Source organism: Stigmatopora argus, chromosome 8, assembly GCF_051989625.1.
Source record: "Stigmatopora argus isolate UIUO_Sarg chromosome 8, RoL_Sarg_1.0, whole genome shotgun sequence".
In the NCBI taxonomy this organism is placed as follows: Eukaryota; Metazoa; Chordata; class Actinopteri; order Syngnathiformes; family Syngnathidae; genus Stigmatopora; species Stigmatopora argus.
The window spans coordinates 4,134,509-4,152,381 of NC_135394.1; the positions used below are offsets into that span (position 1 = coordinate 4,134,509).

Below are 17,873 nucleotides of genomic sequence, written 5' to 3' on the forward strand. Positions count from 1 at the left end.
CAGAATAATGCAGAGGCCAGCTAGGCGCACAGGTAGCTGGGAGGCAGATGTGGCGTCTCCCCCCGCTTGAGTGTAACTGTGTCTGTTTGTCTATCTCTTACTTATTCATTATACCCGTTTATCCATCATCGCGTACACGCCCATTCAAACACCCACCCACCCTGACACCATTCATTCATTCACTCACCCATCCATCCATTCATGCTTTCTCATCATGAGAAAACAAACCAAGAATTAGGATTACAGCCACTAGTGGGCGCTCACTGTTAAACTGCTTCCAAAAATTACTCTTCTTCCTAACTTTGCATCCTTACACGTGGGCTAGTAGTGTGATTGACATCCATTTTGCAGTTATAAAGTTATAAATGAGCAAAGAAGTTTGATGAAATTACAGTAAAAAGTGCCTTGAAATAATTATTTAATTTCACTACCTCTGTGGGAAAGTAATCACATCTTTCCGACATATTTAGTCCACTAATCAATGTTTGAGCCTTCAACTTTTCTTCCTGTTTCTTTTTTTTTTGTTATGCATAACTAAATATACAGCCTATGTCATTTTCTTTTGGAACCCTTTTGATGCATTTTTTTTTCCTTTTCCTATCTTTTGACCTAAGCAAAAATGATGAAAGCCCTGCAAAATAAGTTAAAAGAGACATAACTTGTGTTTAAGTGTCACGGGACTATAGGGAATATAGGTTTCAACACTCATGGACAAAAATAAATAAACATTGTCTAAACAATGAATTATATGTTTTATCCATTGCGTCTTTTAGACTCCAATCAGATGCAACATAGTCCTCTATATTTAATTCATTTTTGTAAGCATACAGCACTGAGCAAGACAGTGCAATACTTAATTATAAATGAGCAACTAATATTAAACATTTTACAGGTGTAAAATTGTGAGAATAAGTTGTAATTACATGATTTTTTGAGTGTTTTCTCTTATCACATCTACAGTGCATGCACTCACAAAACACAAAGACTTTTAGTCAAGATCAGAAAAGTGAAATACCAGGCATCAGTGGTGAATGGAACTGAAAATATGTCAAAAGTAAATGATCTATGCCTGGTTTATCAACGTCCGAAATTGACATATACTGTAAAACTAGAAGTTTTCCACATGGGTTAATGAATATTTAAGCAGCATCACCCTTTCAAAGAAAAAAATAACCACATAAAATTCTATATAAGCATTTATATGTGTTGAGCAACAGAGCTACAAAAATACCAATTTCAGTACTGCAGGGTATACTTAAGGCTCTTCCACATTAAATAAACTCAGACCTAACCACAGCATGTGGCAGAAGTTGAGCACTCAAAGTCCACATAAGTCATATTTGTGAAATCCCCCCCAAAATAGTTGAGGTAAAAATGTTAAGAAGACTCACTTTTCTCCAACCATTGAGCTTCCCCAATTTCCTCTCTTTCTTGTCAAAGTAGCAGGCACCCATGTTGTTGCTGTAGAGGAGCCGGTTCAAGTGGCTCAGTCGGACTCCAGCATGAATTAAAGGACGACTCGACTTTCTGACTCTGGGAAACGCCACAGCTACAGTGACTCACTTTGGGCTGTGAGGTCTGACTAGGCTTCACCTCTTTTGGCGTGTGCTTATGCATGTGTGTGCGTGCACGAGAGCCCGAAACACACTCCCTCATGAGGGCAGTCCCGCCTTGTTTGCTGTTCACCCCCATGCAGCCCGCACATCCAGTGGATGAATTGGACAGAACGTCTTAATGACGAGAGACTTCTCCTTAAAAATATATATTCTTATTAAATTCAGTCACATTTCCTTAAAAAAGGCTGTGGTGACTATATTTACTCAAGACATCTCAAACACATTTTTATTATCTACTTTCTGGAACAAAATGTAACAGTCTAGAATTAGGCAGAAAGAGTCAATATTCTGGTGTACTTTTCTCTTAGAAAGTTATGTGCAACTCACGCAGGTCTTAAGGAAGAAACATTTTGACATTAAACCATAAGAAGTGCAACTAACGTTTTAACTTTTGACATCTTTCAGGACTTGACTCTGGAGGTCAACAAATTTCATGATGATTACTAACTGGTCGCGAATGTATGGCTCGTGAGCCATATCTGGCTCTTTTGATGAACGCATCCGGGTTCCTACTGACATCTTAATTTTGTAACAGTCTAGCTCGTCTGACAATAACGAGCTCTAACGAATTGCTCGTGAATTGACACATTCATCTCAGGTTCTTTAAATGTGCGTAGTTATAATATACTATGGAGAAGTCTGGCTTGTAAGCCTCCACTGGTTGCTCAGCCAGTGGAGACACTGTGTCCCCTTCCAACTCAGTGCCGAGAAAATTGGAGTATTCTAAAATGTGTAAGGAAAATTAAACCACGAAAATGAAACATATGGTGACCCAAGTGAGCAAGCACATGACAGAATGGGCACGATCAATTCAGCCTTCAGTGGACATGACTTGTTGGGCCTTTGAATTGTCACCACATTCAGAAGATCGAGGCTCACAAAACGACAGCCGTGAGAGGCTCAACTTGTCTCTAGGTAACTGCGACGCACATGTCCCCATGATTGTGGTTTCAACTTCCAACACCGCACTTGCTTTCTATTTGCTATTGGCCAAGTGTTGTTGTTCATGACTTTGCCCAAAAACGTACACTTGTGGTCAGAGCTATATATATATAATATGACAAAAAAAGTATGAAAATACAAATACACCTTTTACAGTGTGATAAAAGCACAGTTTCGTTGGGTATAAGGTGATACCTTGCCAGGTTGCCATGGTAACTGTGGCCAGCTATGACACGGTAGGTGAGCCTAATATGCCAATCATTTTTCTTGTGAAGAGGACTAACTGATTGGTCCAAAATGTATACGAATCATTTACGCAGGAAGTAGTTACAAAAAAAACAAGTCGTTTACCACAATCATTGTCAACACGGAACATTGGTGTGACTATTTCCCGTATATTCCACACTGAAAAGTGCACCATATAGACTTACATTTTCTCAAAAGACGACAGTTCGCCTTATAATAAGATGTACCATCAACATGGATCAATATTGGTTAATCATGGTAGGACATTTCCTTTTGCGCAGTTCTATCTAGTGGATGCATAACCACTACATTTAGTACGGCACCTTATAATGTAGTGCCATTATAGTATATTGAAACCGTTTTCAAATAGGCCATCTATAGCGTGGAAAACAGTAATTCTGAGGTTTTGGGAACATATTAAGTTGCGATTAGTGACTTCAGATGATGAAAACACATTTTAACCTTAAAAAAGTATAATTTAAGCTCCTAAACAAAACATATATGGTGGCATGTTGGTTGTGAACTTAATGAGTCTTGTGTTGGACTCTTACCAGTGAACAACACCAGCTTGCTGGTGATTATTCCACATAGCAGACACGTGTGTATATATATATATATATATATATATATATATATATATATATATATATATATATATATATATATATATATATATATATATATATATATATATATATATATATATAGATAGATAGATATATATATTTGCCCCAGTACTAATGTTGTCAAGAAAAAGAGTGGCAGCAAGGAAGGAAGAAACTTGAGTGACAGCAAGGAAGGAAGCGACTTGGTAACAAAATAACATGCACATGCAACCATCTGTAAAATAAAAAGAATAAAGACAAGGACTTGAAGGTCATCTAATGCAACTATTAATTAGTTAGACTGGTGCAGGAAAAAGAATATGAATGGAATATTAAATATGAAACAGGGTATTTAGACTTAAAGGGGTCGCTGTAGGCAATACTAAAAACAAAGAATAGTGCTATACAGTGTTTACTAAAAGAACATGAGTATTCATTAACCAAGAATCAACCAATTATTCCTTCATTTAAACCACATGTGTCAAAGTGGCGGCCCGGGGGCCAAATCTGGCCTGTTGCATCATTTTGTGTGGCCCGGGAAAGTAAATCATGAGTGCCGACTTTCTGTTTTAGGATCAAATTAATATGAAGAGTATAGATGTAAATTAAATTTCCTGATTTCCCCCTTTTAAATTAATAATTGTAATTTTTTAATCCATTTTTTCTGTGTTTTTAGTTCAAAAATCATTTTGTAAAATCAAAAAATATATAAAAAAGCTAAAATAAACATTGATTTAGATCTATAAAAAACTGAATATTCAGGGCTTTTAATCCAGTTCTTTTAATCCATTTATAAAAAAATATATCTAAATATTATATCTAAAATGGTCCGGCCCACGTGAAATCAAGTTGACGTTAAAGAGGCCCGCGAACCAACCCGAGTCTGACACCCCTGATTTAAACAGCATCTTCACTTTAATGGAATAATCGTGTTTTCAACTTATAGTGAATACAGTGTTGCCTAATTGGCAAATGTAAAGGTTGCATTACATTTTTTTTCCATTTTAAAAGAACGAAAGATTTCCTTTGCTTAGGGATGAAAGACTCAATAATGGGATTATGAGTTCATAAGTGGTACAGAAAACGAATGAATGAGTTAAACTGATGTGAGCATATGATATTCGGTGTGTGCCATCACTAAGCTACCGCGCGAAAGGCCTCCCACCCTCTCCCATAATATGAAAATGAACATCTTGATTTCATTCAAACTGGGTCAAAATCATTTTATCTCTTATGTTCCCTTAATGTAAGAGATCGGAAATCCGAGTAAAATAACCAGGTCAGGCGTAAAGGGAGTAGTAGTCTAATTATTTGTTTTAAGTAAAAACAATGTCACTGCAGGAATAGTTTAGCTTCGCAGGCTTTACCATATTTCCATAAACAGACGTGTTTGATGTAAGGCACCTTATCAGTTTGTATGACCCACATGAGGTTACGTACCAGGATGCTATAAAACAAATATTAAGGACTCCAACTATGAATCTAAGTTAAGGGAAGTGCATTAGGTATACCTGAAACACCTTTTATGATACAAGAAATATGCATCGAAAATTGAGGACAGTTTTGTTTTTAAAAATTGATGGAATAAAAAATAATTCCAAGGAGACTGTACCGATTACATAAAACCTTTAAGCAGGCAGGTCACAGTGTTTTAACAGAGAGCAGTATGAAAACAATTTGAATGATTATTCCAACTGAGTTGTTTGCATGTCCAGGCTTCTACAAATAAATGTTTGCTATTTAAATATGAATAGTTTATTATGTAATTGTTTTAATTCGTGGTTCAACAATTCTGATGTAACTTGCAAAATTTGAATAAATACAAGGCTACTTGTTTTTAAAAAAATATTTGTTTAGGCTGAACGTTTATATAACAGTAAAACATTAATGTTATTGATGGGATACTTATTAGCTTTAGTTGAAACCAAAACCGTAAAAGTAACCTAAAAATGGAATCGTGTCTTTTTTTTCTCGAAATGATCTAATAAGTTTATTTTACAAGACTTAATACTACTACCAAGCAAACATAGAATAATAGAATCAGGTAATAAAAATAAATTTGATTATATCGTGAAGCACATTGAACCAATTTTCAGTGGACAGTGGAAAAAAGTTTGATATGGTCAATGTATAAGAAAAAGAAGTTTGTTGAGATGAAATAATAACTTAAACATTTTACTCCGTGGGATGATGGATTTACTAAAAAAAAACCTGCGGTACGAAATTCCATCTGAACGTGTGATGCTGTTGCTGCACGTTTTTTATTAATGATTTTCTTTATGACAGCTACTTGTGAATACAACACTGTAACACAAATCCTTAGAGCATATACGCATGTCCAACTTCGGCCCACCGGCCAAATCTGTCAAACACATGCCCCTGTTCAAATGTTAAGTATGACAAACCAAATGCTGAGGAAACCAAGATGAGACATGCATTGACAAAGGCACCATCACCACGTTGAAAATCTTAATGCCAGCGTTTAATGTAACGTACCATAGGCATCACCAAATCATCCACCCATCAATCCATCCAATTCCAATTAATTTGGTCGCAGGGGCCAGCGATTCCCCATTCCCTAGCGCAGGGGTGGGCAAACCGGTCCTCCAGGGCCACTGTTGGTACAGGTTTTTGTTCCAACCGATCCAGCCCAGACACCTTGACCAATGAGATTTCTGCAGAAAACAAGAAGCACCTGACTGCAATCCACTGATTGCACTTGTAGGACACCAGATTGGTGAAAAAGTGTCCTCTTTATGGGTTGGAATGAAAACCTGCACCCTTTGTGGAATAGTTTGCCCACCCCTGCCCTAGCGACTTTGTTTGGGGGGTAACCTCTTCCCTGTGGGACATTTTTGTAACACCTCACCAGGCATCAAGGGGGGCATCCCAAACAGATGCCCAAGCATACTCATTTGGTTCCTCTTGACGTGGGATAATAGTGGCTTTACCGAATGACCATGCTTTTCATTATCTGATTATGACTCGTATAGCGATGGTATATATAATCTTGTTATTCAAGTCAGAAAACCACAGGTAGGAGTAGGAAAGTACAATTTTCCAGTACAGATCCTACTTTACCACAAAAAATCAATACATAGTCTGCACGACAGTAGACGATACACTGATCCTCCGGTTGATTTTGTCTTCTGTTATTCCTTCATGATCGTGATCAAGATTCCAACTCTTCCACTTGGGGAAAAACGTTATCCTGACCAGGAGAAAGCATTTTAGCTTGTTTTTTCTCTGAATGCGGACCATCTTTGCAGATATGGAGGTGCTAATTCTTATCTCAACCGTTTCACACTCAGCTGCAAACTGCCCCAGCGAGAAGATTGTGGCTTGATGAAAACAACAGCACCACATCCTCTACAAAAAGCAGAGATGGAATACTGAGCCTGCCAAACTGGCACACTCAATGCCTCAATGCTCCACCTAAACCAGGGGTGGCGAACACGCGGCTTGTTCGCCACCCCTGACCTAAACCGTCCAACGCTCAGTGCAAATTATAGCATAGATTTCAAGCCCTTCAAACAAGAAGGAACATACAAGCAGAGCATTCAACCTCAATCAAAGGCATAACATCCCGCTGCTGTTTGAGAATAAAAATATTTGTGGAATTTGGTTATTCTTGCTTTAAAATATACTCGTTCAACATCCACGAGAGCTCGGTGATCCGACATATTCAGGCCAAATGTGGTACTACAGCTTAGGTGTGCAATTCTAAATTTAGACCTGCCTCTACCTCATCCAAAATCTATATAATGGGAATTTGTTGTCATAAAGAACTGTAATGTAATAAAAGTAAAATCCTCCTAACATTAAAAAAAGACACCTTGAATAAGTCTCAGTTTTAACTATGCAGACTTTTCTGCTCATCATTGACATGGCCAAGTGTTCATATTCAGGGAGCACATATGTAGGTTATTCTCAGAGGGATAGTTTATGTGTAAATAAAGAGGAGGTGAATGGTCATTTTCTTGGAAAAAGTAATTAAAATGATGCAAACATTAAATAGGGGCCTGCCCTACCTTGGTGGAGGCCATGTCGCTGACAGAGCGATAGGTCTGGATCGTCTCCAGCTGGTCCAGACACCAGTCCAACTCCTCCGTGGTCTCCATGGCAAGCTTCTGGTACGCCTCATCTGCCAACATGCAAGCAGCAGATAGACAGACACATAGTCAGAACAGACTGAAACACTTGCAGACTGAGCCATATGCAGCCTTTCTGGCTTGCTTAGTGTGTGTATACACTGCAGCTGCTGTTAAGGAGGGTGAATCATTAGGTGGCACCCAAGACTGGCGCTCATGTGGTGAGAAGGTGCTGTGATTCAGTTTTATCAGCAAAGAGATCCTAAATTCAAAGGTTTTCGTTTGAATTGTGCAATTTGATGATTATGGTAGAATAATTGGTAACAATCATTCATTTTTTTCATTCAACAGTTAAGAATTGTGGGGATTGTTGAACTCAACATCTAACTGCCAATTTCATGCCGTTGAATACTTAAAAAAACATAAATAAAAAAATCAGGTGAAAACTTTTTTTACTTAAAGGTCAAATCTGGGGCTGTTTAACAGCAAGTAGAGTAGGGTTATAATATAAAATAATGTCATCTCATCTCATTTTCGGAACCATTTTGTCCTCATTAGGGTCGCGGGGGGTGTTGGAGCCTGTCCCAGCTGACTCCAGGCCGGAGGCGGGGTAATATCAAATACAAATATAATAATAATGTTATATTAATTTATTCTTCTCATTCTCACAAGGGGATGCTGGAGCCTATCCCAGAGAACCGCCGGAAACAGGTGGACACCCTGAATTGGTTGCCAGCCAATCACAGGGCACAATGAAATGAAAAATTGCTCACGCTCACAATCACAATCACACCCCCACCGAGTGGGAATCAAACCCAGACTGCACGCACCAAAGTCAGGCAAAAGAACCACTGCACCATCAGGTGGCCAATATTATAAATAATATAATATTATTATATCAAAATACATTTAATTTGCTTTAAGCTTTTTTTTTCTTTTAATTTTCAATGTATTATTAATCTATTTTTACAAAGGCTATCTCTTCAATGGGGAAAAATTTCATAGTAAGAATTGTGTAATAAAAATACAAAAGTTATACAGTCCATAGAGTTAGAAGCTTATAAAAATTTTATATGCTTAATGTTGCCCAGATTAGATTGGACGCAAGACATAGATTCAACAAAACATTCATAGGAATGGTACAGAGGAAGTGACAAGGGGGTGTAATAAAATATCTACAGTACGACCGTCATATGTTTATCTTCCATATTTGGGCTACTGTCTGTATTTCAGTAATTTTCCTACTTTCTGAATTTTGCAATTGTGGTTTCCTTTGAGAAATATTCCTTATTTGCAATAATGACAGATCTACAAAGCCCAATTCCGATAGTGCAGATGATGTTATGATTGCAAATTGAAATCAGAATACAGTAATTCACAACCTAATCACAGATAGGACTTCATTAGACCGTAGCACACTTATCCACCTTTCAGTTAGAGCTTGGTTCGAGAGAAATATGGAATTTCTCAAAGAGGCATCTATACTAAATGCATCAGTATAAATGACTTTTTCTTTAATGGTTGAAATTTGCATCTATGGATTTAGTGACAAACCATGGTAGCTGTAAGTGTTTTTTTTTTTGTGGGAGTGTTCAAATTGACAATGAGTGTATAGACTGTGCAAGTAAAAAGAGAAAAATAAAGAGAAAAAACATTGCCGGTGAAGCCAGTTAAAAATCAGAGGCATGTGCAGTGAAACTAGTTGCAAAGCATCCCACTGTGTCTCTCACTGCCCTCAGCAGCGTGACGGAAGGCTGTGGGCAGGCTGCCAGGTGCCTCATGTTTGGGAGAGCAAACAATCCTGCGTCTTTGATGGCAAGAAGATCAGAGCAGGGGACACATTCTACGCAGCCACGCGAAGGTCGGCGCAGTGCACGCTGCCATGTTGTGCTCTGCTGCTAGGATACCCAGAGTATACACAATACAGGGGCAGAGATGCCTCTGAGCGTGTGAGTTCCTCACTGCCATCAGTCAAACCGCAACTTTCCAGCAAACTCACACTCAACCACATTAACGATCATAAAAACAGAAGAAGAGATTGCCAGTAATTGTGATTCGGCAGGTGTACAGTACTAGTCAGTTCAGTGGCAAAGTATAAAATGCGGTAATCGCGCCTGCCTCACAGTTCTGATAACAAGGGTTCAATTGGAGTCTACAGCCTTCTTGTGTGGGGTTTGCATGATCTCCTTATGCCTGTGTGGGTTTTCTCTGGGTACACCAGTTTTCTCCCACACTCCATTGACAGGCATGCTAAGCTGATTGAACAGTGCAAATTGTCCTGAGGTGTGCCTCCAGCACCCCCGCAACCAGGTTGGAAGAGGAATGAATGCATGGATTCTCAAATCATTGTATTATTTTTTAAATGATTTTAGGCAAAAATCCCACATTCATTCAAATTGGGTTTTGCACAAACATTACTACAGGCATAAGGTCGTTAGAGACTCCACTAGACTTATTGTTTTTAATGCATTTAATCGTACAATATTTTATTTTTTATTAATTTGGGCATTGGACTTATTCCCCTAAAAGAAAAAATCAATACCTTAGATCAGGTGTCTCAGAACTATTCCACAAAGAGGCACAATGGGTGCGGGATTTCATTCCAAATAAACAAGATAACATCTTTTCAACAAACTGGTGATTGCAGTCATTGCAGCTCATTGTTTTAGCAGAAACCTCATTTGTTTAAATGTCTGTGCTGGATCAGTTGGAACAAAAAAAAACCCGTAGCACCAGGATTTCAGGACCGGTTGGAGACCCCTGCCTTACATCTTTCATTCAGCATTTGTATTTGAAACTGATACTTACTATTTTCTGACTGAAAACACAAACACACACGAATCGTGAAGGGGTTTCCACTACCTCAATAAGTCCATTGAGACTCTCCAATCAAGTCAAATACTCCATTGAGTAGAGCAGCCAAGTAGGAAAATCAAAACTAGACTAGTATGACTAGTAAGTACAATCCACACACACCTACACGCACCCACTACCTCGCACACACATGCACACAATTTCAACTTAAACTGTGGGTTAACATCAGTAATTTCAGGCCTCACAAATGTTCTTCTGGATGAAAGGACATAAATTCCACCAAATGGTTGCCTTTCTGGAAATAAGTGCCTCTGCATGAATACACATGCCTCCCTGCTTGTCCTTTATTGTTTTCCTGCTATTAATCCACCCGGACAAATCGTTAGAGTAAGAGGTAATTGATACACAATATTGGCACAGGCAGATCATGTTTTTGGAATGTGGGAGGAAAACGGAGTACCAGGAGGAAACACACACAGGCCCAGGGAGAACTTGAAAACTCCACACAGGTGGACCGACCTGGATTTGAACCCAGGACCCTAGAACAGTGAGGCCGACGCACTAACCTCGAGGGCCGGTGTGGGTGCAGGTTTTTGTTCCAACCGGTCTAGCATAAATAGTTTGACCAATGAGATTTCAGCAGAAAACAAGAAGCACCTGACTGCAATCCACCGATTGCACTTGTAGGACACCAGATTGGTGAAAAGGTGTCCTCTTTATGGGTTGGAATGAAAACCCGCACCCACTGCGGCCCTTTGTGGAATAGTTTGGAGACCACTGCACTAACCACTCATCCGCTGGGCCGACGCGCTAAACACTCAGCCGCTGGGCCGTCGCGCTAAACACTCACCCACCGGGCCACCTAATAAACATTTGAGATGTGAAAATATTTCCATTTATAGCCCGCAGTGACCAAATTGTTTTTTTTTAGGATTGCACTAACGAGTATCTAGTTCGCAGTCTTTGCACAGTAAATATCTTTAAATATGTCCCATGCATTTAGAAGCAAATCAAAGCACCACATCACAACAGGTGGTTACACAACACTTCCTCACAAAGATTGGTGATGACAGTTAGGTTAGAGTTCTCTCTTTCAGACTTTACGAGCTGAATCCTGACATTGCACATAGGACTGCAAAATGTATCACTCACATTTATGATAAAAGAGAAGTGAGGTCATAGCAGAGTTAGTTTTTTTATAGGATGTCAAAATTGATTTTGATGACTAGTGCTGTCTAGGTTTTGACTAGTAAACACTCACTCGCAACATCTACACTCACACAGGAGAACACACATTCTGCTTTATTTCGAGTCACTACATATAGTTAGGATTTGACAAGTTTGATCGCCGTAATGCAGGAGTATAAAGATAAATTTATCGTAATGAATGGTTCACCACAGTATTCATCTTTAGCATAGGATCTCAAAATTTGTCACATTGGGACCCGCATTTTCCTATAGTCCCAAAGTCATGAACTAGTTTAAGAGAACAATAAATACATGGTATGATTAAAATATAGACTTTGAAAACATATAGATATCATATTTAAAGCACATATAGTTACGTCAAATCCTTTGTGAGAAGATTGAAATGTATATGTGCCTTTTTTTTTTAAAGTTTACTCCTCATTACATTAGGTGTTTAATTTGGGAACAATTTTGCGACTGGATGTGCCCAGTTCAGTCCAACTGAGATGGTCTGGTATTTCATTAGACCAGAATAAGGGAATAAGTATTAATCAATAAAAAAATTGGTCATCCAGATTATCTAGGTCTCAAATTGGTTCAGCTCTGCTGTCAGTCATCTTCTTCTACTAATAAATTCTGGCAGGCCTAACATTTGCATATCACTATGCTTTCTTTATTCTGACAGATACTTTGATGGAGAGATCAAATGTTAAAATTGACCAAATGTGATTTTATATTAAATGTATTCTGCTATTCATAAATGTCAAAGTTCTTTAAAGAGATATTATTTCTCAGCAGAGTATAAACTGGAATGTCAAGATTGTCAGAAATCAGTGTGCTTTATTGACTGATTGATTATCATTTCCCCTTGTGGTTCGTTTCAGGAAGGGCATTAGATGTAAATCTTGCGTGCCAAATCTTAATGTGACCACAATACCACAAAGCTAAGACTGAAGGGTTTCACATTATTTTATTTTTACTTTTTAACCACAATAATTGTTCAATTCATACACTTGGTCTCAGCTTATCTGCCAAAATATCAAAAACAATCTTTCTTTTTTTTAATAAAAAGAAACTGATGTCACATGAACATTAAATCACTGACTCCAAAGACTGATGGGAAATAAAATAATAAACAATATAAACTGTAAGGTTTATTGAACACAGACTTGACCTTGAGAAGCCTTTTGAATTGTGCGATCATAATCCAATTTCAATTATAACTTCTTATTCTATTTTGCGAACTAAAAGGCGTACTTACATGATAAAAAAAGTGTCTTGAAAAAATTTAATACATTCCTGCGTTGACATAACAAAACAGGATAGGGAGGAAGTTGCTAATTTTAGTTAGTCATAGAATGAGAACTGAAAAAATTAAAAGCACATTTATGTAATACGGTATTCATTTTGAGACAAACAGTAGGAATTTTCTCAATAAGTGAATGAAAAATGAACCATTTACAGGAGATATCTGATCATTAGACTCATGGGCCATGCATACACTGCATCGCATCAACTTTTAAAAACCATGAAACCTCTTCAATAATGTGCGATAAAGTCACAAAACCCTTCACTTGTTATAACCCCTCCGACTCTGTGCTGTTCTTCCCACTCTTCTGGGACATAGTGTTCCCTATCCTTCTCATAACATACACACGTACACATTCCTAGACTGGTCACCAGTCATTCGAAGGGCACATTGTAGTTTAACAATTATTTGCAAGTATAAACAAATTAAAGGCTTCAATGAACTTAACCAACTGTATATTTTTAGGAAGTCTTTTGTCTGTGAAGCATAAGGAAGAAATATTCCACTGTCACTTCACTAAAAATAAGAAATCCAATAATAAATATACATTTTTAAAACACGTATAGCCACATGTAAACACCTGAACATATTTTTTTTTCTATAGACAAATACTACACATGAAAGTAAAGTGTAAAATTTTGATTTATGCCTGCGGTACAAAAAGAAATCCTCTTTTGTCCGAGGTATATCTCTAAACCAAACATTAATGCTCTTAGAAAGGCAGAAATATTTCATGCAGATTGCATATTTCAGCTCCGCACAATATGTACGATCATGGTGAACGTGGCCGGTTTTATTGGTGAACCTTGGGTACCAAGCAAAACAGTAGCTTTTCCCAGAATATGCATCCATACACACGCACCCACATTTCCCAGACTGTGTGTTATTCACACACAGATACACACGGGGATTTACGCAAATGGGAGGAGAAAGAACGGAGTTGCGGAACAGGCTGACATCAGAGGGGTTTCTCCAAGGCCTAAATGCATCGGTATCAGACGCGCTCACACGCTCTGATGCAAAAATATGGTCCTTCGTTTGATGCATTAACTTTTTTGATAAAGTAGCAGACGTCAGTGAGGCCCTTTGTGGCTCCTATCAGTGATTCAGCTTGAAGGAAGGTTAGTTGAACACCGACTCGACCTTGAGGAGCCTCTCAGTCTCTTTTTAGTTGTGCGACCATAATCCAATATCAATTCGAATTTATTTCTGTATTTTGCGGACTATAAAGGTAAATTATTATTTGTTTTTCTCAAAAATTGACAGTGTGCCATACAATCCAATGCACTTTCTATTTAAATTGTAGTTATGCTTTCCGACTTCATACTTATTTTGTTAGTGCTTAACTGTATTTTACTACTATAGTAAAGTACTCAATACACACATTAATCATGAATTAAACCAATAAATACCACCTCAAAACAAAAACGAACTGATACATATAATTAATGAATGAAAAAATAATTGCAACGTTAAAAGACAAGGAACAAATGGCAAATGCCGTACATAAATGCACTAATGCACCGTATAATCAAGTGAAACAAATTTATGAAAACAAAACTCATTCATTGATGGGGTGCCTTATCGTCCGTAAAATGCGGTAGAGTTTAATACATAACTTTAGATTTGAATATTCATTTATTTTCCGGGCCGCTTATCCTCATATGGGTTGCGGGGGTGCTGGACGCAACCAATGGCAGGGCACAAGGAGATGGACAATCATTCACCCTCACACTCATACATAGTAGGAGCAATTTAGAGTGTTCAACCAGCCTACCATGCATAGTTTTGGAATGTGGGAGGAAACCGGCGTACCCAGAGAAAACTCACCCCAGCCCGGAGAGAACATGCAAACTCCACTCTGTAACCTGAACTGGGATCGAACCCTCGTTCTCAGAACTGTGAGGCCGACCGGTTTTAATATTGTCAAAGAAAATATGCATATTATATAACTCCCTGATACACTCCCAAATTGCCAGGCCTTTTCTAGCTATCTCGATGATACTCCCTACCCTGCACCATTTCAGGACACATTCCAGTCTCCACGTGAAAACATGACAGCACCCATCAGGAGCATTGCATTTGAATCAAATATGATATTTGTACACATTTTTTTTAATTAATTGAATAATGAATGACATGGTCATTATGATCATAACACACAATTGATCCAAACAATAAGATATTCATGAATAATATTACGTAACTTCATTCAATTAAGCACCACCACCTCCCTCTGACACCACATTATGAATATGCTCACTGATGGGTGTAAAATAAAAGAATGATATTTGAAATTTGGGATGGCCCAGCGGTTAGCCCTTTGGCCTCACAGTTTTGGGGTTCCGGGTTCCATCCCAGGTTGGTCCTCCTGTGTCCTCCTACATTCCAGAAACATGCATGTAGGCTAGTTGAACAATCTCAATTGCGCCTAGGTATGAGTGTGAGAGAGAATAGTTGTCCCTCTCCTCATGCCCGGCGATTGGCTGGCCACCAATTCTGGGCTTGATGCCCATAGTTAGCTGGGATAGGCTAAATACCCTTCTGAGGATAAGTGGTTCAGAAAATTAATGAATAAATAAAGATTTGAAAATTGCAAGGCCCTGAAGCCAAGTGGTTAGCGCATCGCCCTAACAGTTCTGAGATCGAGAGTTCGATTCCCAGGTGGGTCCTCCTGTGTTGAGTTTGCATGTTCTCGCCGGGGTTGCCTGGGCTTTCTCCCGGTACTCTGGTTTCCTCCCACATCCCAAAAACATATACTTGGTAGGATGTTTAAGCTCTCTAAATTGCCCCAGGGCATGAGGGTGAGCGTGAATAGTTGTGCTTTGTCTCCTTGTGCCCTGCGATTGGCTGGCCATTGATTCAGGGTGTCCCCCGCCTGGTGCCCGTAGTTAGTTGGGATAAGCTAAATCACCCCCCTTCTGAGGATAAGTGGTTCAGGAAATGAACAAATGAAATTAACAGTAGAATCCACAGATTTGATTTTCTATAATTTTTTGTGCTAGTGACTTTTTTGTTTGTTTGTTTATGTTCAATCAGCTTACTCCTAACACCATTTACATCAAGGGTGCTGCGATGTCAAGATAACAATTTTTCCAGCTGCTTGTCAGCGCAAAATGAGGTTCTCTTATTCATCTGCTAACAGCTTCACAAAACACCTTACATTAGTAAGAAGAATTAATGAAACACTGTACAGCCTGTTTTCCAAATACCAGATAAAGGGAGCTCATCTAGTATATTTGGAGAACACGGAAATATTAATCATAATGTTGATAATGATCATTGATCATTGGTTTATAATTCTTTATACAGTCCACAAATTCATAAAGTTCTCACACTTTTTTTCTCAATTTCACTTATATTTTAAAGTGCTTTTTCATGATTTTAGCCATGATTCATTCAAGAACTAACCACAAAAAAGGATGACTTCATTGTTTCTAATTGAATCCTTTCTATCTGAGCATAGCAACAAAACTAAAAATACCTACTGTGCAACAATAACTCCAATAGAAATTCCCAGTTAAGTATTACAATAATTCTAGTTGGCAAACTCACAGGGACACGTGATGTTGCGATCATATCTGCAATGCTTCACTTGATAAAAGGGAGGCTACAGCTGCCTGGTAGTTTGAAACCTTTAACCTCGTAGAACCTGGCGTCCACATGTGTGGACATCACATTTTTGGTTGTCACAAAACTACAATGTCAAATTTTGGACTACAACAGCCTGGTGTACACTTATGATGTGAACATCATTTTTCTCAGAAACTACATCATGTAAAAATATAATTAGGTTAAATACAATTAACAATACTGGATGTGATTGTGACCTATTTGATATGACCTCTTGCTTTTCTACTGAAATAAACATATTTCAGTAATTTCAAAATATGACACTTAATTCAAGTCTGTTGGATTGAGGTAGGCCAGCGCCAGCTGAGTATGACGTGAAACAAGGCACAGGCAGTAAACGATGAAGGGGTTCGCGTGCAAAGAAGAATCAGAGTTTCCAGACACATGAAGAACAGCTGAGGCAAACCTCAGGTGACCTCAAACAACGCAAATCCTCTACATGAGTAAGCATGGCAAATGAGAGTCCAAATTTAATCCCACATGGTTCTCTTTGCAAGCCCACATAAGAGCTGTGGGAAATCGAATTGAGCAAATAAAGGCCGTTAACACTAAAAAATATTATTCTTTTTCAGTGGACCGTCCTGATTTCCTCGATTATAAAATTCCACATCTAAGACAACCCATATAAAATTTTAACAGGCATCTGGCACCCATTGCAATCATCTGGCTTGTCCCTTCCCCCGGTAAAAACAAAACAATTATGGAATAAAAATAGTTAAGTGTTTCATTCGATAATTAAGTCATTTAATAATACACACATGATTCATCACTGGGATGTGTAGTAAAAAAATCCTTGCTCAAATTATATTATTATTCATTTTGCTCACCATAACTTTTTTGCTCCGGCACCCCCGCGACCTTTGTGAGGATAAGCTGTGTTAATGAGTGATATATGTTTTGGTTTAATGGATTGAATGTAATGCTTTATTAATTTTTGATATCTCAGGGAAGCCATAGGTAATTTTTTTTAATGATGTGTTTCTGTCATATTGGCCCTCAAGCTCCAAATATCAAAACAAAATGGCCTGTCTGTGCAATAGAGCATGTTTCAATCCATTTGCACTGTGCTGAACTGAACAGGCCTGCTGGCAAGGGAATACTTGAGGGGAAGGACAGCCGTCTATTTTATGACTGTGCTGACGTCAATGGCATAATTCAAATACTTGCAAAATGCAGGCTTCCAGCTTACTGAGGCTGGCTTTGCTCTTTTTAAGGGAGAGACACAGCTAAAACCTGACATGGATTTCTCAATCTCTGGCTCTGCCTATTTGTTGAGCATCGGCATTATAACAATTAATCACAGGAGAACAAGCATTGACTGTTTTATATTCAAGAAGTAATTTCGAGAGAATCAAGCAGCTATTGTCAATGAACAATCATTATGATGTTTATTTTAGAAGTGTGCAGAAAGGGACATTAATTCATTTCA

General features: G+C 38.3%; 1 protein-coding gene across 7 annotated transcripts in view; it reads right to left on the reverse strand.

Moving 5' to 3' along the window:
• Window positions 1–17,873, reverse strand: part of pde4ba (phosphodiesterase 4B, cAMP-specific a) — a 118,702-nt gene that overhangs the window by 11,924 nt on the left and 88,905 nt on the right. For 6 of the 7 annotated variants that reach the window (XM_077606726.1, XM_077606728.1, XM_077606727.1 and 3 more), the window contains one exon: window positions 7,441–7,553. In XM_077606726.1, coding sequence (XP_077462852.1) covers window positions 7,441–7,553 — 113 coding nt within the window. Of the gene's footprint in view, window positions 1–1,391; window positions 1,598–7,440; window positions 7,554–17,873 lie in introns of those variants that run through there. The other variant, XM_077606733.1, reaches the window with a different exon arrangement.